This window comes from Sprattus sprattus (assembly GCF_963457725.1).
Source record: "Sprattus sprattus genome assembly, chromosome: 4".
NCBI lineage: Eukaryota > Metazoa > Chordata > Actinopteri > Clupeiformes > Clupeidae > Sprattus > Sprattus sprattus.
The window spans coordinates 44,196,591-44,221,781 of NC_137923.1; the positions used below are offsets into that span (position 1 = coordinate 44,196,591).

Consider the following 25,191-nt stretch of genomic DNA (forward strand, 5'->3'; position numbering starts at 1 on the left):
TTTGTGGTTTGTTCGTGTGCAGTTTGCCCTCAGAGCATGAAGTAACATGGTAATACCAAGTGTCACTCTTACTAAGTTCTTACTCATCACTGTCATGGGGTGTCTTGTGTGTCTGTTCTAAAGGTAGCACTGCCTTGATGCCTGTTGTCAGTGGGTTGTCTGTATCAAACTAAACACAACAATAGCTTGAACAGCCTGCGGTCTGAATCCATCGTGTGTGCTCTCCCATGACTATTATGATATTTGTTCCATCATTGTAAAATATTTTCCAGCATTTTCCATTGAAATGACCTCATAAGGGGACTTGCAACGATGTCTTCGCAAGCCAGTGGCTGTCATCATTACCATCTTTCACACAAATACAAACCGAGACAAAACTGAGAAAAGAGAGATCCTTCTTTTTATTTCATATTTTGCTGCTGTTTCGCATGTAAGGAACAACACCTTATTCCACATCTTTAAATAATGAAATTGGAGAGAAATCTCTTTTTCCTAGGACACAGAGAGATTGTAATTTCTTTTCAACAGGGGTTGGGGAGGGGAAAGAGTTGGTGGGAGAGGCAGGTGGGAGGGAGGGAGGGCTTTTTTTGCACGGTGTTCACAAACAGACAGACAGACGGAGAGAAAAGCAGGCCGGAAGGGGTAGTGCAGGAGATAGGCAGGGGAGGGGAGAGAGGGAGTGAAAGCGAGGGAGGGGAGAGAGGGAGTGAAAGAGAAAAAAGAGTGAGATTGGTCCCGGGTGGGCTTTGTCATGTTCAAAATAAAAAAAATAAAACAGGCAGCTCTCAAGCTCAATCCTGACAGAAATGTAAAAAATGAAGAGAGTAACCAATGGCTGTATTAAAAAACAATCATCAATCATCAATTAAAATACACCAACACTGCAGCCGGAGAAAAAAACAGACAACAAAGAAAGAGAGAGGGAACAGAGGAGGAAGTAAGAAAAGGAAGAGTAGCAGAAGGAGGAGATGCAGAGAGAGAGATAGAGAGAGAGAGAGGGATAGGTGTCATCATTTTTTTTCACCCTGTTCAGGGAGTGTGAGATTGGGACAGTTTTCATGGTGTCAGCAGTGGGATCTTTCTGTTTCTCAGATGGGTACGGGTAGCAAGGGAAGAGGATGGAAGGGAGGACAAAGGGAGTGAGAAAAAGAGAGAGAGATGAAAAGAGAGACAGAGATAGAGAGATTCTTGGAGGGAGGAGGCAGGAAGGTGTGGTGAAATGTGTGGTGGGCATCATCACCAAGAAAGAAAGAGACAGGGGTCTAGACAGAGCTGCCGTCGATAAGGGCAATAACAGTAACGCCAGTTTCACCGGAGTAGAGGCAGTGTACAGTAGCCACAGTTGTAATTCGTAACAGTATCATAGACATAACAGTATTGGCAGATTAAGCTGTAGTCTTTGGGTAGAAAAAGAAGAAGAACGGAGGGTGGAGGGAGGTGGAACGGGCGGCAACCCGTCTCCCCGCCTCTCCTCCTCCATCGCTGGTCCTCTCGTTCTCTTGGCAGGTTTTCTCTGGAGGCAGGAAAAAAAAGCAAGACCACGTGGAGTGGGGTTCCCTTGCATGACAGAGTGATGAAAGGGACAGGAGAGGGGAGGACAAGACAGCGGGATTGAGAAAGGTGAGGAAAGATGAATGCAAAAGAGGAAGGAGGAAAGAAGGGAGGGTGTGTGTGTGTGTGTGTGTGTGTGAAGAGTAAAGAATGAATGGAAATTTAATAGTATGTCTCCTTTTCAACCCAACCTGTAGAGGAATAGAGAGGAACAAAAACATTTGTTAAAATTCAATGTCACTTGCTTACAAGTAGGTGTATTTGTGTGTGTGTGTGTGTGTGTGTGTGTGTGTGTGTGTGTGTGTGTGTGTGTGTCAGAGTGAGTGACTTGAAGCAGAAATAAGTTGTGTATATGTGGACAGTATTCTTTGCACTTAGTAAGTTCTGGGTTTCATAGAGACAAGGAACAATAATTGTATCGTGCTTGTAAGTAGAGCATTTAAGATGTGTATGTCTGTGCACACAAGTGTGTGTGAGTAAGTAGAGCATTTAAGATGTGTATGTCTGTGCACACGAGTGTGTGTGAGTAACCAGTGCTGTATGTACCTCCTGGGTTTCGACGCAAGATGAGTTTTCGGATCTCATCATAAATAAAGATGAGGAAACTGTAAGGGAATGCGCAGAACCACCAGCTAGGCCTGAATGAGAAAGGAGAAGAAAGAACAAAGTAAATATGTTATCGATTTATGATTATGTCATATGTATGATTTGTCAAAAAAAATACAAAGCCTCCTCACAACCATTTGCAGACACAGGCACTTCAAATGCACTTCCCATCCTTTGTCACTAGGGGGTACTACAGTAGTATGTCATACTGATTTATCTCAAATAGTGTCAATGAATTGGAATTTGGGACTGGGTTCATCTTTCTCTTTCTCAAAATGAATTGATAATGCTCTTGACTGATTAAACAATCCTAAAGTCATGTCATTCTAATGACAAACCATACATAGTGGTGCAGGTAACTTCTGCATAAATACATTCATTCCTATGTATTATATATAGATATATAATGTGTCATGTATGAAAGCAGTTATGTACTGTATTCTAAGGATCATATGTCATCTGTATAATTTACCTCTGTGGTAAACAATTCCATTCATCAAGAATTAATGTATTGTGTATTGGTTTGGAGTTAAAGGGTTATTTGAGTGACTTACTTTAGTGGATACATCCTGAGGGCCACATCCATCCCAGGGCAGTAGGACAGGAATGCAGCCAGAGCTGTTTCCTCAAACAGGCCGAATATCAGGATCTTATTCCTGCACACAAGACAGAGCACATACCAGGATAAGGCATGAGAGCGTATTATGCCACAGACACATAATGTCAAATGTCTCTGGCTCCACGCTGAGGTGAATGACAATCAAGCAGAAGAAGAAAAAAGTAAAGAAAAGAATCTGCACTGACCTCATGCCCTGCTGGAAGACGGAGTTCCTGCGGGTCTTGCAAACGATGACGTCGGCCCACTGCACCACCACGATGCTGACGAAGAAGGCGGTGTGACAGGTGAACTCCACGATCTTCCTCTGCTCGTATGTCTGAGGGGTGTGGAAGATAGAGTGAGATGAAGAGCACCAAATCATTCTTATTCTAAATCAAAGTATATATATATTTTTTTGTATTAAGTTGTATTAAACAAAGTATTCATCAATTATTGATATAATGTAAAATAAATAAACAATAGACAATTAAATATGGTAGGATGCTTCTCACTGAGGTTGGCCGTTGGCTGCATAGTATAAAGAGTATATAGTATCAAAAGGCACTCTCCAATGACATGACAATATATACTGTCTACTGTAACTCTCCACCCCTGGAGAGCACTGCTTCAGAATTCTTTGCACAGTAATTGAATGGGAATCAGACAGATAAACTGTCTGTGCAAGAGTAACAGAAATCATGGCTCTGTACTTACCCACTGCTGTCCGTAACTGTCCTCCAGGTCATTGTTGCTGCGGTCATCCCAATGAAGTCGGATTCCCACCAGATGACCAGGCAGGAAGCCATTTTCTGCCATGATCACAAAGTAGGCGAAGAAACCTCCCAAAGCCTGAATCATACCTGCAGAAAGAGAGAGAGACAAGTGTATGATGTTACTTGTGCATATAAGCAAAAACAAAAACAAACTACATAGCTGCAGTTAACTCAATACTGAATACAGAGGCTGTGGCATTTATACAAATACAAAAGTGTTTGTGGTGGTGGGGCCTTTCTGGCTGGGTTGATATGTTTAGAAGGAAACATGATGTGGGAGAGTGGGAGGATGTAAGAGTGCACGTACATAGCTGCAGTCCTGTGCATGCATCTTGCATTGTGCACACAGGCCTGCAGTTGTGCTCCACTCACCGATCTGACCGTAGGCGATGCTGATCAGCCTCTCGTTGACCAGCTTGTCCCTGGCGGGGTTCCTGGGTTGGCGCTTCATGATGTCGCTCTCTGCTATCTCATAGGCCAAGGAGATGGCTGGCACCTGGGAAAGGTGTGTTTTTTTTATTATTTTTTAGTTTCACTTGCTACCTTAGATTAGAATTTCTTAGCATATTCACACACACATTTTCTTTTACGATGTTGATGGCTAGATTCCAGCCCTGAGGAAACGGGCTGTGTCTCTGGTTATTTTTCTGAGATGGTATCTATACAATGCCCTAAAAAATGTTTTCTTGCTATTTCTCTCCCTGTATCCATATATCAAGATATTCTGATGAAATGCAACAGTTCATACTGTACATTCCTATCTCCTTCAGGGTTCTGTCAGTCCCAAAGGTCGCATAGAGGCCAAGGATAAGCCAGAAACTACACCATGGATTGTACTTTTCAAATCAATGGATGTTGTTTAAATTCTCAGTATTAAACACAATTCCATATCATGGGCATCATGTGCTATTGAGCAGCCTTTTTTTTAATTTGAGAAACGATGTCCCTGTATTTCCGAGTTCCTGTATATGCGTGCATCTGAGTATCTGTGTGTTTACGTTAACAGGACTTACCATGTCAGTCCCCAGGTCAATACAGAGGATGGTGATGGTGCCCAGGGGCAGTGGAATGTTGACGATGATGAAGAAGAGGAAAGGGGTGATCTCTGGGATGTTACTGGTCAGGGTGTAGGCGATGGACTTCTTCAGGTTATCAAAGATCAGACGGCCTGAGAGAAACTCACAGAAGTGCTGTGTTTTAGTTCACTGGTTTAGCATGTTAGAAATGTGTGTGTGTGTGTGTGTGTGTGTGTGTGTGTGTGTGTGTGTGTGTGTGTGTGTGTGTGTGTGTGTGTGTGTGTGTGCCATTCTTTCCTGTCTCTTCTTTGTTCTTTTCTGTTCTCACTTTTCTATTGGGATCACAATGAGCTGGGAGGAGATCCTTTTTCTCCCTTTCATTTATTTATTTACTAATCTCTTTCTCTCTCTATCTGTCTCACACATACCCCCCTTCCCCCTCCCTCAGATGTCTGATTCTAAAAAGTCACTCAGAACATTTTCTGTGCAATTTTCCTCTTCCTTTACTTTTGTCATTCATATTATTCTCTTTTCATCATCTCTTCATTCTTTCTTCTCATCTCTCTCTCTTGTTCTTCTGTCTTGCTCTGGATCGCATCACACCTTCCCTTTTGCTCTATTTTTCATTACCCCCCCTCTCTCTTTGCGTGTCTCTCTCTTACTCCCTTCCTCTCCCTCTCTCTGTCCCTCTCCCTCTCTTTCTCACCCTCCTCCACTCCAGTGACGATAGAGGCGAAGTTGTCATCTAGCAGGATCATGTCGGCAGCCTGTTTGGACACGTCTGAGCCGGAGATCCCCATGGCAACGCCAATGTCAGCCTTCTTCAGGGCGGGGGAGTCGTTCACACCATCACCAGTCACAGCTACGATGGCACCCTAAGAGAGATAGAGAGACAGAAAGAGAGAGAATGGATACTTAGAGTTGGATATTCAGCATTAATAGCAAAATATCAACTCAAACTATTGTGGTGGGAAGACAGTATTGAATGCATCACCGAAAGAGACAATGAAGAAATTGAATAGAAACAGCAAATGTCATGCAGAAAGAGACTAAGTGATAGAAAGTGCGCATAGTGAGATAGAGAAAGCAAAAGAGGGCTGTATTGAAATGACAGACAGAAAAAGAGTAACTCAGAGAGAGATAGAGACAGAGAGAGAGAGAGAGAGAGAAAGAGAGAGATAGAGACAGAGAAAAATGTAGTGAGCCTGTACCAGTCTCTGGCAGCCCTCCACGATGATGAGTTTCTGCTGGGGGGAGGTCCTGGCGAACACAATCTCTGTGTGGTTCTTCAGCAAGTCGTCCATCTGGTCCTGGCTCAGGTCCTTCAGGTCGGTGCCATGGATCACACATGCTTTGGCATCCCTGGGACACACAGACGTGTGCACAGAAGGTGTGGTAAATATTTTACCATGTCCGTCACATTATGGTGTGGGCCATCACATTTAATTTTTCTTCAAAAGTGTGTGTGTGTGTGTGTGTGTGTGTGTGTGTGTGTGTGTACTAGGTGAACTATCACATGTATGTGTTAGTGACAGACTGTTTGTGTGTGTGCAGAAGTGAGTATGTTAAAAAAGTGTGAGTATCCAAAAGGCTACCTGGGGTTGACCTGACTGACTGGGATGTTGAGGCGGGCGGCGATATCCTCCACCGTCTCGTTGCCCTCGGAGATGATGCCCACACCCTTGGCGATGGCCTTGGCTGTGATGGGGTGGTCTCCCGTCACCATGATGACCTTGATGCCAGCTGAGCGGCACTTGCCAACAGCGTCAGGCACGGCGGCACGGGGCGGGTCGATCATGGACATCAAGCCGAGGAAGCAGAGGTTCTCTGTGGGGAAGTTCACGTCGTCGCAGTCAAAGGCAAAGCCCTTGGGGAACTGGTCTTCGGGAAGGAACGCGTGGCAGAATCCTGCGAGAATGAGAGAAAACCCGGGGTCAGAGGTCCAGTCAAAGGGCTAATATGGGTATTGATTGTATTGACAAACTTGTTAGCCATCCCTACTAGGGATTCCCTAGGTTTTTCTCCTTGCCTGCTCTTTCCACTGGTTGGATTGTAGCCTACAGCATTAGGACTCCTCAGACAAGTTCAACAAATTCAAGATGGACCATAGACTTATTTTATCAGTCAATCTGTGTGTTAGGCGGTAGATAGTACTTTTTGCAGCCCAACACACAATGAAGGCACTGAATAAAAAACACTTTTAATATATTTTCTAACACAGCTCGAAGGTTTAACCTAGTGTTGACAGGGCAACGTTGAAGTGAAGAGATTGGTTATCATTTCGGAGGCCTGTTATCCCTTCATATGGCCTTGCATGTTCCCATTACCTCATTTATATTGTCTTACCACAATAGTTGATCTTTTTTACTTTTTAAATTAATTCTATCTCTCCTTCTCTTGTGTTCTCTACTGTGTTCTTCTGTTCTGTCATGTGTCATTGATTCATTCAGTTTGACCCTTTCTCTCTACGGAGCTTTCTCACCTCTGGGCAACATTTTGGTCTTCTCTCTCTTTCTCTCTCTCTCTTCATCCCCCTCCTCTTTTACATCGCCTTTCTATGGAGTTCAAATGACAACTTGCCTTTCTAAAAAATCACAAAGTAAGAGCATTCCCTTTTCTGTTCTTCTACATCGCTCATCCTCTGTCCTTTAATCCTTATTTTCCGCAATCCCTCCTTTCATCCCACGTTTCAAATCCCCCCTTTATCTCTCTTTCACAGTCCCTCTCTCTCTCTCTCTTAATCCGAGAGAACCATATAGGCATAATTATGAATTTAGCAGAATGGAGACCTTTATTTCTTAATCCCCTCCTATCCATCATCTGTCTCTCTCTCTCTCTCTCACCTAGCACTCTCTCTGTCACCCAGCACTCTCTCTCTCTTTTTTTTTTCTCTCTCTCTCACCCAGCACTCTCTCTCTCTCTTTTTTTACTATCTCTCTCTCACCCAGCACTCTCTCTCCAAGTCCTCCGAGCTCCAGGTAGGCGTTCTGGAAGGCCTCCTTCAACTCCTCATCCATGGGCTGCTCTTTGCCCTGAACCATGATGGTGGTGCAGCGGTCCAGGATCCTCTCGGGAGCACCCTTCATCACCAGCAGGTAGCGGTTATCGTTCTCATCCTCAGTCTCGTGCACAGACAGCTGGAGAAAACACACACAAACAGAGAGAAGACATACAGGTGTTATAAATCTCAAATATTAGGGAGGTTTCATATAGATATAATTGCTGCGGCAGTAACAGATATAGTCGTGCTACCATTAAGGCATGATTCCTATGTGCCAACTTCTTCATTATCCTGAAAATTATGGCATCCACTAATCAGCGGTCAAACAGATCTTTTTCACAAGATTTCTATTATTAAAGGATCTAATGATTGCCAAGATGGGGGCCTAGGATCATCATGTTCTGCCTAAGCAAACACTCCACAGGGAGGCTTACAAGCCTTACCCTCTCAGTCTTTTGCTCACCTGGTACTTGTTGGTGGAGTTGAAGGGGATCTCAGCCACCTTCTTGTTCTTTTCCCTCATGGCCTTGACCCCGCCACAGGAGAGCTCGATGCACTTGAGCAGGGCTGACTCGGACGCGTCTCCCGCCACATCACGCTTCAGGATAGGCAGAGACTCCTGGTTGGCCTTGAACGAGGCGCGGTTGCACAGCGCCGCAACGCGTGCCAGGGCCACCCATGTCTCTGAGCTTTTGTCAAAGGAGGCGCCTGAAGAGGGACAGGGAGAGCAGAGGGGAGTTTGATCCACAGACGTAAACCTATCGAATAACCATCATCCCCGTAACTCTACACACTGGGACTCTTTACCATTAACAAAACAAGTGTTATCTTAGATGGGTCTATATTAGGCGCTCTTCAAAAATTCTTCCTAGAAGGTGCTAAACCTCTGCATGTAGGTAAACCTGAGACCTTAAACAATACATTTATCACAGGCCTCAAAGAAATTAATTTGCTGTCTAGCGACTAAATTCGAAATTGAAATCGAAAACCATGCCCAGCTGATATTCAAGTCAGTGACAAATAGAATGAGACTACTGTAGATGGAGCTGATTATTTCTGAATGAGAAGTAGAAACATCTCCATCTAGTGGCCAGTTGTGTATATACATCAAATTCCACATGATCAGGCTCTAGGTAAGTTTGTCACTGACTGAATATCAACTTCCCTGTCACCTTCACCCATAGAGGTTTTATCTCAGACGTAATTACAGTTAAGTCATATAAATCATGATAAAAGCTTATAGTTAATAACTGAACACATAGTAAAATAGTAAATGTCCCCATTAGATGACAAGAATAACTGTGATTCATCAGGGGTTTGGAAGTAACTGAGGACCATACATTTTTCAATTTTTAAAGGCTTAGTATTAATTCAATTTCAACTGCAACTACATCAACTGCATGTGACAGTGAATGCAAAGCTCTCAGTTTGTTGCATTTTTTTTGCTAACTTTCAGTCTTGAAAGCATAAAAATCACTTCTTATTCAGCTCTGGCTTTTGTCCCCTTGTATGACACTGATTGGAGGAGTCTTGCAAGCTTTGCAATGCTTGCAAATACATTTTATTGGAAAGCTACAAACAGCCAAAAAACTAGAACTCTTAATGTTAAAGGCGGTGAAGTGAACTCACACTTCCTTTTAAATGATTCTGTCCATTCATGTCATTTCAAGGGAGTTCAGAAGTTCAGAAGCGCATCAACGACAGCAGAAAAGCTCGTAACAGCATTTCAATCGAAAGGGTGCTACTGAAAAAGTGCCCTAAGTGTGATTCCAGTGTGAATGGGTTGAATTGATCCCTGGCTTATGCCCTGGTCAGGATCAGGGTATGGATCAGTTCCTTACCGGACTGGTCCTCAGTGGTGTCAGCCTCATGGATCTGGTTGTCAAACCACATGTGGGCCACGGTCATGCGGTTCTGGGTCAGGGTGCCGGTCTTATCAGAGCAGATGGTGGAAGTGGATCCCAGGGTCTCCACAGCTTCCAGGTTCTTCACAAGGCAGTTCTTCTTGGCCATACGCTTGGCTGTCAGGGTCAGACACACCTGAGAGAAGAAGGGAGAGAAAGAAAGAAAAAAGAAAGAGAGGGAGAAAGGAATGATAGAAAGGAGAGAGGGAGAGGGGACACAGCAGCAGACAGAGCCAAATACCAAGTGAAAGGAAAACAGAGGGAGATGAGAGCCAAAGAGAGAGAGAGAAGAAACAGGAGAGGAAAAAGAGAAGAAAAACAAGAGAAGCCAGCAAGGAAGATCCAGAGGAGAGAGAAAAACAGAAGGCCAGTCAGTAATCGATCCCATCAGAGTGTGGTCAAAGGGTTGCTGTGCAGTGCAGTGCAGTGCAAAGAGTCAGTGTAAAGCAAATCTAGTCAAACATAGCAGATTTCAATATAAAGTATAATGGAGTATGGAGTATGGACTACAATAAAGTACAGTGCAGCCAACAGAAGCGAAGCAGAGTGCAGAACAGCTAAGCAAGGCCCAGTGCATTAAAACAGCCTGAAGAAAGCAAGACCAGCCCAGCCAAGCAGAAGCCCCAAGAAGCCATACACAGCGTTTAATCTCAAAGACTCGCGCATACTGTCAGCTTGTGGGAAAAAATGCCAACAGGCAACTAGCAAGTACCGTGTTTTAAAGATTAATTTACACGCTTTTTGTCATTGTTCACACTGCTATACGATTTCAATAGTGAGACTCTGAAAAAGAACACACAGAGGGAGAGAAAAACACAAAACGCAGAAGAGAACGGAGAGGGAGGGAAGAGAGAAAAAAGGGAGAAGAAGAGAAGAGAGAGAGCGACAGAGTCACGGACACAGTCACAGAGCTACAAGGTACACACAGTCAGAAAAGTAAAGTTTTGAATAAGAGAACACAGAACAGTCACTGATACACCATCAGAGATGCAAGTCTACCACAACAACAACAACAATAACAACAATCACAACAACAACGGCGATCAGGAGAGACGAGTGAACACAGACATGAGTGTTATAGACAAAAGGGAATCCTAGGCGTGAGAAGTCACGAACGGGACTCCAAATGACTAAATGGTTGCTGGAGAGAGGAAGGTGTCCTAACTTCGCAATGCACATTGAATTACACACAAATCAGATAGTCAAATAAAGAATTAATGGATCAAGAAGTCATCTTGAGATACACAGAACCACAGAACCACAGACACACACACAGTCATAGGTTTGAAACTGGGTTGGAATCTATTGTGGTTTCAGGTTTTTGATCAACCAAGCACAAAAGCAGATACAAGTACTAAGCTATTTTAAGACTGTGGTCAGTGGATCAATTGCTCTAGCCATATGCCATATATTCCAGATTCCAGATGTCTGTTAGATTAAAGTTGTGTGTCTTATAAGTGCAGCACTCAGTGCAAATAGATATTTTCATCATCATTCATAACAGCATTGGTAACACGGAGAGAGTAACAAACATGAAAAACATTGTTGTAATTCATTGTTCAGAAAATCTAGTAAAAAAAAAGAATACAATAGGACGACTGACTAGAGACCTTAGCATTGCACTAAAATCTTGAAAGATTTGTAAGCGGTTTGAATTTGACTACTTTTATTTGGTGGAACCAGGTGTATCAGTCATACTGATATAAACAGACACATGGAATCATGGGAGTCAGGAGGAAAGGCTCAAGTCATAACAACAGATAGAGAAAAAAAGACACACTTTTATTACTCTCTCACTCTCTGTCACCTACTCTTGCACGCGCACAGGCACACACACACACCAAGTCTGCCTTAGGCTTTGAGCAAAACACTCACAGTGACGGTGGCCAGCAGCCCCTCAGGCACGTTGGCCACGATGATGCCGATGAGGAAGATGACAGCCTCCAGCCAGGAGTAGCCCAGGACGATGGACAGGATGAAGAAGGAGATGCCCAGGAAGACGGCCACGCCGGTGATGATGTGGATGAAGTGCTCAATCTCCTTGGCGATGGGGGTCTTGCCGGTGTCCAGGCCAGAGGCCAGGGTAGCGATGCGGCCCATGGTGGTGCGGTCACCGGTGCTGATCACAATACCACGAGCGGTACCTACGAGAGAGAGAGAGAGAGAGAGATAGAGATGTTATTATTTATAACAAACCTGTGTTACCACTATATCTCATGTTTGAAAGAGTATGTAATAAAAAGGACTTTTTCTCATATTCATACTCTCTGCAGCAATTTACTTTTGTTAATGATAGGTGTAAAAAGAGATTGCCATGCATAGCTTCATATTGCAGCACCCTTGACTTCTTATTTGATACATATCTAGCCAAAATAAATAACTAACTAATTTTACAACAATACTGGCTTATTGATAACCTGATTGGATAAAAAAAGGGCCATATAAATCCCTCAAAATAATACATATTAAATGTGCAGGTGTATAAATGTTACAGCTATGGAATAACTGCATGACATTTGCACTAACCTGTGCCTACCAGCAGAGGGCAGTAGAGACACAGCTGTGAAGGCCAGACTCAGACAGCTCTGATGCACATCTGACTGACTGGCCACAGCGGGACAAGCATATGCTGACCACCGACCATGCTGACCACAACTTAACATCGCTGACTCACTAGAACTCCCACGGCAAAACACCCTGACACTCAACAGAGGGACTTCCCAGGAGAGAGACAGAGGGAATGAGAGAGCGAGGAAAACAGAGTTGATAAAATAAGTGGGAGGAAAAGGGGAAGAAGGCAGGAAATGACACTAAAGAAATAAGTCTGTAACCTTTGCTATCTTAAGGAATTATGGTCGAAACAGGAGAAGGAGAGGTGATTGTTGCTTAAACTTTGTTATAATAGGATACATGGAAATGCAGGCCGCGTGCATAGGCAACGGAAAAGTGCACACTAAATTGAGGAGTCAGAAAGGCTGTTGTCATGGCAGCACTTTCTTTTCAGCTGGCTTAGTGAGAGAGAACTAAAGAGTCAGAAACGCAAGATAGAGGCGGGCCAAGATGGAGGTGAGACATGGCAGTAGGAGCCACAGGAAAGATAATACTCAGCAAAAAAATGAGGGTGAAAAAATGGCTGGGTCCTGCCGTGGGTATGGCAACCATACCTTCAACGCAGTTCGTGGAGAAGAAGGCGATGTTTCGGGTCTCCAGTGGGTTGTCATTGGTACATTCAGGTGACCTATTCTGGGGCTCTGATTCACCAGTAAGAGATGAGTTGTCAACCTATAAGGTGAAAACAGTGTTGTTTCAGGGCTAGTAATGGTAGTTATGACAGCCGAGTATGGATAGATTACCCTACAGTAACGTCAGTCTATAGTTTTGTCATATGTGTAAGAGTGGACTTGTTTATTTGTGTTTGGTTACAGCTTATATGAATGTGTGTGCATTTATGAGTGCATATCATGTTTTCTTCAAATTTGGATTTTGGTTGTGTTCTGGTCATTTAGCAGGTATACTGCTATTTGGAGAGTGAAGTTACATGCTGTATGTGAGCACACTTTGCAGCCATGAGCAGATGCATATGTTTAGTTGTGTATATCATATTTTATGGGTAAGGGTTAGTTGTGTACTGGCTTTAGTTTGTACTGTGATTTCCAGTATGTACTACGTGTGTGTGTGTGTACCTTGCAACCATGAGCAGAGACGATGCGCAGGTCAGCGGGGATCCTGTCTCCCCCCTTCACCTCCACCAGGTCTCCAGCCACCACTTCCTCTGCGTTGATTTGCAGCTTCTCCCCCTCACGGATCACCAGGGCTTGCTGTGGGGCACAGGACCACAGGGTTTAGTACACACACTCATACACATACACACACACAGTCCACTCACACAGTGACATAAACACACACACACTCTCTCTGGGTACTGACACTCCCCACCTCCCCCACCTGATCTGACCCCTGAAAAAATCATATTCTTCAGAGTTGCTATGGACACTGTCAGGTGGCCCTACAAAAGGTTATGGTATAATTTGTCTATCATTTCAAGGTTACAAGCAAATGGTCTTTTTTAAGGTGATGTTGCGAGATGGTTAAGGAGTTTGGAGGTGACGAAGAGGGCGTGGTACCTGGGGCACCATGTTCTTGAAGGACTCCATGATCTTAGAGCTCTTGGCCTCCTGGAAGTAGGAGAAGCAGCCGGTGATGATGACGACAGCCGAGAGCACGATACCCAAATACAACTGTGGAGGGAGATGGGGGAGAGACAATACTGTGAAATGACTGCACGGTGCCACAAAACAAACTGTGTACATGCATGTGTGTGTGTATGTTTGTGTGAATCTAATATCACAGTATCTCCAATATCACATTCATGGCTAATATAAACTGTCATCAAAATAATCATAGCATCACATTCTCATTGCTTTTGTGCAGTGTATGTCCGTCCGTGAATCAACATGCTTTTGTCTCATCTTCTATATGACAGTATATTCCGCAAATGACCCCTTGACATCCCATAACTATTACTCCACAATGTAGTTGGATGCTGCATGTGTGTGTGTGTGTGTGTGTGTGTGTCTTTGTTCCCTTACATTGTCCCCTGCGGGCTCATCCTCGGTGGCAGCCTGGATGGCGTAGGCCAGGAAGCAGAGGATGGCTCCGATCCACAGAAGGACGGAGAAGCCGCCAAACAGCTGCCGGCAGAACTTCACCCACTCTGGGGTGGTGGGTGGAGGGGTCAGGGCATTGGGTCCGTCACGGATCAGGAACTCAGCAGCTTTGGCATTAGTCAGACCCTGTATGTGTGAGAGAGTGAAAGAAGAGAGGGAGAGAGAGCGAGAGAGAGAGAGAGAGAAAGACAACAGTGACAGAAGATGTTGGTATGAAAGAGACCAATGACAGGCTCAGGGGTGCAAATGCATGCAGGCCAACTCAACATTTACTAGGTGATTCTGACAACACTCCAAGGTCTTACCTGCACGATATCAGTGTTGTGTTTCTGGCAAACTTCCTCGATGGACATCTTATGTTCCGTCTGAGAGAGAGAGCAACACAAAGAAAGAGAGGCGTGAAGGGAGAGGGAGAGGGTAAGTGTGTTTTCAGGTCGAGGGGAATGCTTTAAAATTCTGTTTGTTTTGTTCCACTCAACCATGACTCAGATCCTAATTAGTAACCAAAGATCCAGGAAACATTTGGGTACACATCTAGTGGAAAGCATGTCTTTGTGTAAGTGTGTGTGTATTTGTGTATGTGTTTGTGTGTGTGTGTGTGTGTGAGAGAGAGCGAGAGAGAGAGAAAGAGTCTCACCAGCGGCACTTCCTTCTTCAGTTCATCTAAGTCCGCTCCCTTTGCCTTGGGCTTCTCCTTGGCATCTTTGTTTTCCGTCGTGGTAGCCACGCGGTAACTGTCTGACCGTCCGTACTGCAAACACACACAAAACACACACATTTAAGTATTCTGCAGACTTACGATATAATATACAATGCAATGAAGGACTACATGGAACATGCTTCATTCGTCTTCCCCTTTGTGTACACTGTGAAGATACATAGAAACCAAACCATTGCCTAAAATTCGTAAATTCAAACAACAGCTGAAAAATACTGTTATTTGTTAGTGATTTTGAAAACAAAACCAATACTTAAATATAGTAGAATATAAAGACTATGATTCATTGGTGTTAAATGTGTTAAGTTGGCCTTCAGACTATACTATCGTAAGGCTCTAGCCAGGCTAAGATGTACTGCTGCTCAGGTAATACAACCAAGAAGTGGAGGAGCTCAACAGTTATTAACTGCATTTAAAAAAATTAAGAATGACTTCACTATGTGTGGGTTTTGTGCTTCTATTTCACATCTTTCATAACATTCTGCAAGTAGTTCGGTCATTTAACGTAACGGAACGGATTCATTGTAACTTGAAGTCAGTAAGTAATGGGTTGCCTCACAACACCTGAAACTTTAAAGTTTCACAATTTTTTCTTACTGGAAATCACAAAACGGTAACAAAATCATTAAAAAGAGGTGTTTTTGGAGGAACATTTTGGCAAGTAACCGTATAATAAGCGGGATAATGAAAAGTCCGGCGGTTATTATCGTAAAATAAATCCCTTCAGGACAAAAACAAGACGTCCCGTTGGGATTTATTTTTCCATAATGCCCGCCGGACTATACATTATCCCTTACTTAGCTCTTCTGCTTACAAAACAATCACTGGTTGAACATTTCAGAGAGTAAATGGGGATTTTATTAACTTGGATGAGATTGTATTACAGGAATGTTATATAATTTACGTAAGGCCCTCATGTGCAAGGTGCTTAAAAACTGATTCTACTAAATTACCAGGTCAAGAACCAGTTAGCGGGAGGGATTCACCAAATGCACAACAGCAGATCACAGACACATCAAGCATGCACCTCTTAGAATGGCAAACTCCATCTTCCAAGATAGGGTTTATAGTATTTAGGACAGAAGAACTGTTTTAAGAGTTAATGTATTGGCCTACACGATCTGAAGAATTTATAGAAGACATTTTCCACAAAGGAAGGAAATACTTCCAAACAGTTCAGTCATTCATGACACAGCCACAACTTTGAGGCGACATAAGGAAAGAGAATTAAATATAATTCATTACATGTAAAGAAACTTCACTGCAGAGGAAAGTCAACGTTTGTCTGTTTCGCCTACAACTACGACCCATGCGGCTAGCTGATATAAATACTAAAGCTTTCAGCACAAATAACCACAGCAGAATCGCAGAATAATGCACCTAGTTGACACCATTTTAAAACACGGAAAGCTGCAGGTGAAACCCCTTAATATGTGTTTGTTGGTGAACAGAAAGTTAGCAAAACCACAGAGCCCTTTGGGTGGCCAGGTGGACAGCGCACCAACTCAATCTCTACTACAACAGGATAAACAACACATGCTGCCAGTGAAAAAAAAATGTTAATTAGTTTTAAACAGGAACAGAACTGCAACTTCAACTGCAACAAGAAAGGCAACTTCTTGTTGCATGAATAATAGACACTGGTGGTCGTGCATTTGCGAATATCCAAACAAAAATCTAGAATAGTGTTTCATTCTGATTTTCTGAGAGTTCACCGACTGAGGTGAATGATTTGGCAATCTTTCAATCGGTCTCTTGTCCATTGCAGTCACTATGTGACTCAAACATACACAATACTTCATGTAAGCAGTCACAGAGGAAAAACTATGATTTAACAATTCATTTCCATAAAACGTCCTGCAATAAAACGCATGAGGGTTCAACACCTTTTATAATATTTGTGTTAAACAACACACATATTGTTTGGAAACATCCTTAGTTAAGATAAGGCCTGATAAGATAAGAATTTATAGATCTAATTTGTACAACCAAACACATTGAGAGAAAGACACACACACACACCTCAGCATGTTCATGTCCTCTTATCTTTTAAAAACAAATGAACAGATGAGTCCATCTCGCCACATTACCATAGTGATGGAGCAGTTGACCCTTGTGAGTCATATAATGGGGGCCGATGCCGCTAGGCAGCAAAAAAGCGGGTAGGGTGTCTGCTAAACACTAAAATAAGTTCACACATATGGACCCACTCATGTTGACACAACCTCTGTCTGTCTGTATTTCTCTCTCGCACACACACATAGTATGTGTGTATACACTTAGACACACAACAGAGTGTAATAGAGAGACACATCCTTTGGCCAAAACATATTTCCACTGGAGCAGAAGGCCCTCTTAAAAGAACTGTGTGCCCTTCTAAGTATTCAGACTTTCTAGGATGCAACAATGTGGTGGGAGTTGTCACAGAGGCGACAATACTATCTAAAACGATACTATCTCGATATTTGGGCCACCATATCATATAATTGCAATTCTTTGCATCTTACAACACAGCAAGTATTGCAATTTGTTTCTGCAATATATTGTTATTTATGTCTCCCATATGTTATGTTTTAGTTCTCGACTCAGACTTTCTTTCCGATTTCTGTGACGCAAGAGAAGAACAAGGTCTTGCGCCATATTGTGGACTTCAGAAGCAACGTTATCAGAGTAGAAGTATATAAAAAACTTAAATGTACATTATATTAAATATTATTACGTACATTATATTAAATTTAATTAATTAAATTGACAGTGAAGTGATACTTGGCACCGCTTTATGATGCTGAAAAACATTGCAATACTTCACTGTTTCAATTTTTTGTCCCTCTTCAAGTGAACATACTTCTGAACTCCAGTTTGTTTTTTTTATACATGAAGAAAGACGTTGATTTCTTACAGTTGTATTAATCTGTCTGAGGTAAAAAAAGGGCCATGATATTTTAGTCTTTCAGACTCATCTTCCCTCCATACCAGCACTGACTAAGAAGGAAGGAGACGTCTGACCTGCTGTTTTTTTCATGGAACTTTCCAGAACTCTCTGTCTGAAAATATCTCCCCTTGAACTGTGTCTGACCAACTGTTTCCTTAGTTGGTTTCAATACTTTCTCTACCTGTGTGGATGAACATCAATGGCATTTATATTTTCCTCAAGACCTTCAGATGTTTCTTATGTATGATTAGCTGATTGGGCACTGGGAGGCTGGGCATAAGTTACTGGGAGAGCAGCCACTGACAAAACAAAAAAGGGCTTGGGGGATGATAATTAATACATAGCATGGCCTAAACAGAGAGGATGGCAGGAGCTGGGGATTTGGAGCAATCCCACAGAGCATCTCTCTCTATCCCCCTGTAGTCTCTGCAGCGTCCACAGCATCACCATCTAACCTCATGGGCTTTCAGCAACAGGGAAAATGTCACATCACAAATACCACACACACATAAATTAACACACATGCATACACACACAGATGTGCTAATGCACCACACACAAACACACACACTCTCTCTCACACACACACACACACACACACACACTCTCTCACACACACACACACACACACACACACACACACACACACATCACAGTTTCCCCATCTGCACTGTCTGACATTACCTGAAGCCCCTACTCACCTACCATGTGTGGTTGTGTACGTGTCACTGAGTCGTGTGCATGCTTGTGTATGAGTGAGTAGTAGGAGCAGGGGGGGTTAAAGCGGGGAGCTGAACTAGTTCAGTGTAAGTGGGGGAGGGTCGTCTTATTTGGTTTAACCTACATAAGATGTTGGCCATCTGATGGGTGCTGCTGGCATCGTTTAGTATTAGTACTGACTAGTAGTGTCTAAATAAAATGGTCTAAATAATATCATATCAAGAATATACTACATCCCACAGTATCCTGTTATGTGTGAATACCCCTGGCCAAAAATCTTTTTACAATGTATCTACTTGTCTTGCTAAAATTGCTCATAAAAAAGCCAGTCAGGCACGCTGCCATTTTCTAGCCAAATCAAAAAAGACAAAAACAAAATATGCTTATTTTTACTATTTCCACGTGCATGTGTGTGTGACCATGTGTGTATGTGTGTGTGTGTGTGTGTGTGTGTGTGTGTGTGTGTGTGTGTGTGTGTGTGTGTGTGTGTGTGTGTGTGTGTGTGTGTGTGTGTGTGTGTGTCTGTGTGCTGGATCAGTAAGCCATCTGTTCTGAGTTCCCTGGTTTCCTCTGGGCGAGATATCAGGGGAGGATTAACACTGTTTACTACTGCCCAGGATTAACCCAGTGAACAATAGTAAATCTCACTCTCTCTCTCTGTTTTTCAATCCCACTATTTGTCTCCATTTGTTTATTCACTTGCTCATACATTGCTCATTCAGTCATTCATTCAGTCAACTGCAAATTCTCAAAACACCCCAAACTAAATCAGGGGTCAACATATATGAATAAATAAATCCTTTAATGTACAAAAATATAAAATTCACATTAGATCATGATTTCGAAATGCAAACCAGGTCATGATGGCAGCAGCAGTCTTGTAGTAGATAGTAACAGCTTACTCTGTTTTGGTTCATGGCGCTTCATCATTCTCTCTCTAGTACGCATGTGCACAGATGCACTATCATTCATGTTGACTGCTGCTGTCTTGGGGCGTGCATGCCTCACGAGCACCATGAACCATATGTGATGTAGAGCCATAATGGCCGCTACTCTAGCTGCTGCAGGCCCTGGCAACTCAGATGTTCTACACCGGATCAGCTATCACAGCAGGCTAGCGACCATTGAATGTCTGCTCACAGGAGCTTCGCAGCTGTTTGTTTTCCACTAATAGGCCATCAGCAACAAGACTACAGGTATCCACAAGTAGATTATGTGGCCCAGCATGCAGAGCATAGTGCTTGCAAAGACAGTGTGAGCCAAGACCGTCATATCTTTCCACCCCAAATGTATGGGGTCAATCTATCGTATTCCTAAATCTAATGCTGCGCTGCTTTACAAATACCCCCATAGTAGGGATGAGTTGTTTGCTCTGTCTGTAGTTATCGACCACAGGGAATCTCTTTCAACAGGGCGAGAGAGAATACTTGCTGAGATCTGATAAGCAATCGCTGCAGCAGATCTTCATACAAAATGGCAGATCACTTTCAGAGCAGTTGAGCTCTGTCGTCTGGAAGGACTCAAGTCTCGCCAGGATGTAAAGAATCTCCACACGGCACCAGACATCCGTGGAGTGGGCACCGCCCCAGACATGGGTATTACAGACCCATAGCAGACAGAGGCCGCTTTATCCAACACGACGTCCACTCATGTCCATCTGCTTTCTGCTCTCTTCGTTTTTTTATCCATCCCACCCCAGTGAGCTGCCTACAAATGTGTGTGTGTGTGTGTGTGTGTGTGTGTATCTGAATTTAGTGTGATACAGTGCAGAGGATTATGTCTAGGGTTCGTCTTTTTGTGCGCGAGTGAGCTTGTCAGTAAATGCACAACCAAACATGCTATCAGTCTAGATGACTATTTTGGCTATTTTGTTTTTTAAAGACTATGATACTGCAAACTATCTTAATGCGTTTGAGAGAAATCAGTAATGGAACTAAAGTGACAAAGCTCCTGACAAAAACCGCCTTGTAATTTGAGGCCCAGTCGCATTCTAGAAACTTCTTGGGGGATCATTAATGTCGAACAGAGGGATGAATATTGACAACCTGCTCTGAATGATTGATAACCTCAATCAGAGAGGGGCGTTAGGCATGCTGAAAGGAGAATAGTGTTTCAGGAGGGAACTCCTTCTCAGGGTCAATGTGCTCTCACTCAGCCTGTGAGTAACAGCAATGATCATGAAAGCTGTGATGGTGGGCCAGCTGAAATCTGTGAGTGTGTGTGTTTAGCTCTGGTCCTGGCAAACTGTGTTGTGATTGCTTTCCAGCAGCCATTTTGGAGATCCAGGGGAAGCATTGTTTAAAATGGCCGTCTTGCTGGTTTCAGAATTAAAACAACAATTAGGAGGAACCTGCTTGCTCTCAGCAATGGCTACCCTCTTGAGTGTCTAAAAGATGGAATCTAAGGGCTTAAGTATACTTCTGCTAGGCACACAATGTATACTAGTGTTGCCCTGTGAATCTACAGCAAAGAATGACATTTTAGGTCTATAGATTTATCTGCCCCTTCATAAACGCTTCCAACTGTATCAAAATAGCAATAACTACTTACGTATCTTGGAATACCATTGCTGGTTATCCAATCAGCTTCGATTTGCTGAAGCATGAAACAAATGAACCTCTCATTTTATCAGCAGGTCCGTAGTAGTTTTATTTCCAGGGAGTAAGCATACTAATGAAAATGTAGATCTGTACTGTGAGTTGCTTTGGATAACAGCTATTGTAGTGGTGTTGATTCTCAGCAAGAACACATTATTGAACCTATGTTTTACCTATGGTGCAAGTCGTTTAAAAAAATATATAGTACATGCACTTTATGCTTGAACATCTCACATTGTGAATTATTAACAAAGTGACTTTAATATTTTAGATTAAACCTTTCAATGTCACATACTGAAAGTAATGCTGTAATGTTTAAATGGACGATTGAGCATTCGTATAACTGTATAACTGAGAGCCTTTATTGATCTCAGGCTGTCTGACATCATCGTGACATCATTACAACTGATGTTCATTGGATGACCCTCCGCCCAGATGCAAAATCATTATTGAATGTATTAGTGAAAACTACAAACAGTTTCCCTCTCACAGACACACTGTTCCATGAAAAAACAATCGCCAATCAGTCTCTGTATATTATACAACCACATTTCATTCTCTCTCGCTCTCTGTGTACAGCAGTGGTCTAAACCCCCAACCCAAATGCCACCTCCACCAGGTTACATAATGCGCAGGATCCAAATGCTATCAGAGGAATCCAGGGCACGGACCAGGAAGATCGGACCAGAAAAGCGCCTATGACTAAAAAAACGGCGAGCAGAAGCAGGAAGTGATGCTGGTTAAACCAGAGATTGAGACTAAGATAAGGACTGGAGAAAGACAGTGAGCACGGAGGATTATAATCCTCCCTGTGCAAGCCAAGGCTGTGAAACCCAATGGGAGTGAACCAGGGATGAGAGGGGCGTCATGTCTGATAGGTCAACTGTACCAACCCCCCCACCTCAAATTATCCTCCATCACTAAGGCACTCAGCCTCCAATGCCCTGAGCTTGAAGCCCAAGGGCATCCCAGCTCAGATAGCCCCTTGTAGCCCTCCCTCAATCTGCCTGTGCCATAAGAAATAAACAAGCATCCTCTGGATGCCATCGCACCTGAGAGTCTGGGGGCCTTCTCAAGGTGACACGGAATAGAGGCGTCCTCCCTCCCCCCCACCCTCACACACTCACTCCCTTCCTTTCTGTGTCTGTCTCTCTCCTCACTACTGCCTTCTCTCCTCCTTCCTCATGTACATATACACCACAGAATCTCTTGCTCTTGCACTCTCTCCCTCCCCCTCTCTCAATGGCAGGTTCCAACGTCTGACCTTCATTTCAGTTGTGTGGTGCTGCAACCCAGTTGTTCACGCTATGGGTTGCCTCCTTGTATTTATTGATTGGTTGGGATGGCCTTGGTTCCTTGTCAACTGCTGACTCCCCCCCCCCCATGCCCCCACTCACAAACATCAATCAGCCCTTGTTCTTCTGGCCATTGCACAATGTCAGCGAATCACAGCCCTTGTTAGGGAGTTTCCACTGGCCCCGACAACCTCCTTTTTTGACACAGTAGCCCAAGTCATGCGTTTGGATTCCCCTCAGGCTCTGTAAGGGACATCTCCGTGGTGGAAGGGGGGCTCCATGTTGAGAAGGCTCCGTTGGTTCGAATTTTTGATGGAGCGGAAACGGTTGAAGGACACAGGCCGTTTTCTAACCAGCAGCATTCCTCATCCCATTGCTGGAGTTTGATATATTTTGTAGAGGATTGGAACGTTCTGTCCTTCTGTCCACGCCAATCAATACGATTTTTACTCAAACCACACGAAAATCTATCCAGGCCGCCGTGTCAGAAATAAATAGTATGGAGACAATTCACCTTCTGGTAAACGGATTTTGGGTCGGTGCCCAAAGACGACAATACCGTTGAGCGTTTAGACGCGGCTGGCAGGCCGAATAATACCCAAACCTACCGATTATTTCGATTTCTACTGCGTACAAAGCCCCGTAACCAAAGAAGATGATCGACATTTTCGAAGCCACAGCTGTTCCGAATCCGTGAATGCACTTAGCTTGAGCACGCACCCTTTCATTGTTCTGTACTATCCTCTATCCTGTCTAATCACAGACCTGAGAGACGTGTTTTGCTCCTGGGAACTATGAAATGCCAATTTAGTTTTAAAGACAAGCACACATTGCAGTAACACTGGAACTTTCGATAATAACACCAATGTGTGCGTAGTGATCAAATGATTCAAATCGACATTCAGTGCACCTTAAATACACAACATGAAGGCTGATACCTAAGCATGATCTTAAAATTGTGCGAGGTAAAGGTATCTTTTTGGATATGACTCAGTAACGTCGAATCAAGACAGTCTATCAGTGACGGTTGACCTTTATATGATTCTTGTCAAATTGATTTCTAAAATTTAACAACAGCCCTCATACCCTCATAACTGCATTACGACGCACCGGCTTGGATGCTGGGTTGGGAATGGACCAATGGTTTAAACACGCGCGCGTACGCACTCACACAGATACAGACGTGCACACGAGCCCATGCACTCACTAACACAAACATCCACACATACATGAATACACACACGACGCAATTGGAGAAACGTCGCGCCGTTGCAGAGCGGTTGAACGTCGTTATTTTACATTTTTTTTTTATAATGCCGTTGATGAAGAAACTTAGAGCATCTCAAATGAATTGGAGATAAAGACTGCTGGCTAATACAAAGACTGACACGAATCATATCCGTAGGAAGAATGTACTGCCTCGTGCTAAACAGAGATGAATAAACGAATTGCAAATATTAGCTAATTTGCTTGTAGTGATCTTACTACATCAACTAGTCTCCTTTTGCAGTCCCACATACCATTATCTGGCGACATCAAATTTCAAAGAGTTAAAGCACTCAAATAATTTGTGGTGCTCATAATTCAGATACGATTCTGGGTACTTCACACAATGACCCATCAATGAAATTAACCTGATTTTATCAACATGGAAAGAGACTATTTAAATAAAACAATGATGTGCTTACCCCCATTGCGACGAAGTCAGTCGCGTCTCCTCAGCTGATCAAACGGGTTGTGGCTGACTTCAAATAGAGCAGCTGCGATGATGATAGGGGGAAGCGTTTGAGCTCGCCTCCGATTGGAGAAAAAAAAAGACCACTGCAATCACTGCAGTCGACTGGTCCAATTATTGAAAATAATGTAGTTAAAACCGTCTAGGATATCATGAAGAGCTTGGGCGGACAATGGGCATTATAATAAAACAATGGTTTATCACTTGCCACTTTTGAAGAGCTGCATGCGCTTTACAAGCCCATGAGCTGCTTTCTGATAAGGTGGTAAAATTGCACACCACGTAGCAATGATGAGGCTGTCTCGGGTGGTGCTCTGGTCCAGGCGCAAATGATGCTGGTGAATGACAGAGCGGAGCCGCTTCTCGTCGTCTTCATCCGCCAATGATGCCAGCTGCCGTAGCACTCCCCCTTCTTTGTCCTGTACGTCTCCGCGCGTCAAAACAAAGCCCCGATAAAAACTGGGAAATACGCCACTCAAGCCAAGACAAGTAAAAGTGGTTCAGGAATGAGCTGGATGCAATTAATTAGAACATTACCCCTTCCTTGGTGAGTGCTGATCTGAGTGTGTCTAGCGTGAGTTAAGAACCTATTTGTTACAAATGAAAACTGACTTAAAGTGTATACAAGTTTTATAATCTGAACAGTATGATGGATCTAATGCTAATTTTTCTGCATCCAGTTATATAGAATCAGGGTGTAGTATCTTCATTGTCCTTATAAGCATTTGTTGTTGCTCATGAATACCCATGCATGGACACATACAGCATTGTCAAATGTATGGCCCACCATGGCAGGAACCACACATACAATGCATGCACACATGTACACATGCAGACACACACACTGAAAGACATACACACAGGCATTCACACACACAAAGGTCAGCATCATGAAATGAGGCATCTCTGATATAGACCCAAAGCTTTGCATGCTTATTTTAAAGGCCAGCACCTGCTGTATGGAGATTAGACAATTAGGCAGTGTTTTCAGAACCTTGGATTTGGGGGAATGTCAAAGCTGCATGGTGCCACAAAGAGGAACACAGACTGATTTGTCATCTGTGTGTGTGTGTGTGTG

At 43.4% G+C, this 25,191-nt stretch overlaps 1 protein-coding gene across 1 annotated transcript; it reads right to left on the minus strand.

Moving 5' to 3' along the window:
* Positions 1-1,385: 1,385 nt before the first annotated feature.
* atp1a3a (ATPase Na+/K+ transporting subunit alpha 3a) lies at positions 1,386-24,126 on the minus strand. Its single transcript, XM_080836891.1, has 21 exons — positions 24,067-24,126; positions 14,754-14,867; positions 14,422-14,481; positions 14,039-14,242; positions 13,574-13,687; positions 13,133-13,267; positions 12,614-12,731; positions 11,325-11,593; positions 9,387-9,585; positions 8,009-8,253; positions 7,489-7,681; positions 6,140-6,452; positions 5,756-5,906; positions 5,251-5,419; positions 4,542-4,696; positions 3,901-4,024; positions 3,470-3,615; positions 2,962-3,092; positions 2,712-2,813; positions 2,098-2,189; positions 1,386-1,742 (listed from the first exon to the last, which is right to left on the minus strand). The coding sequence occupies exons 1-21, from the start codon at positions 24,070-24,072 to the stop codon at positions 1,714-1,716; spliced, it is 3,069 nt and encodes a 1,022-aa protein (XP_080693017.1). The 5' UTR covers positions 24,073-24,126; the 3' UTR covers positions 1,386-1,713.
* Between the last annotated feature and the right edge of the window lie 1,065 nt (positions 24,127-25,191).

Coding starts and splice junctions, on each gene's coding strand:
- atp1a3a (XM_080836891.1), bottom strand. Junction 3,616..3,900: donor CATCGCCTACGGTCAGATCG/GTGAGTGGAGCA, acceptor CTCTTTCTGCAG/GTATGATTCAGGCTTTGGGA. Junction 2,190..2,711: donor CTCAGGATGTATCCACTAAA/GTAAGTCACTCA, acceptor TTTCTCATTCAG/GCCTAGCTGGTGGTTCTGCG.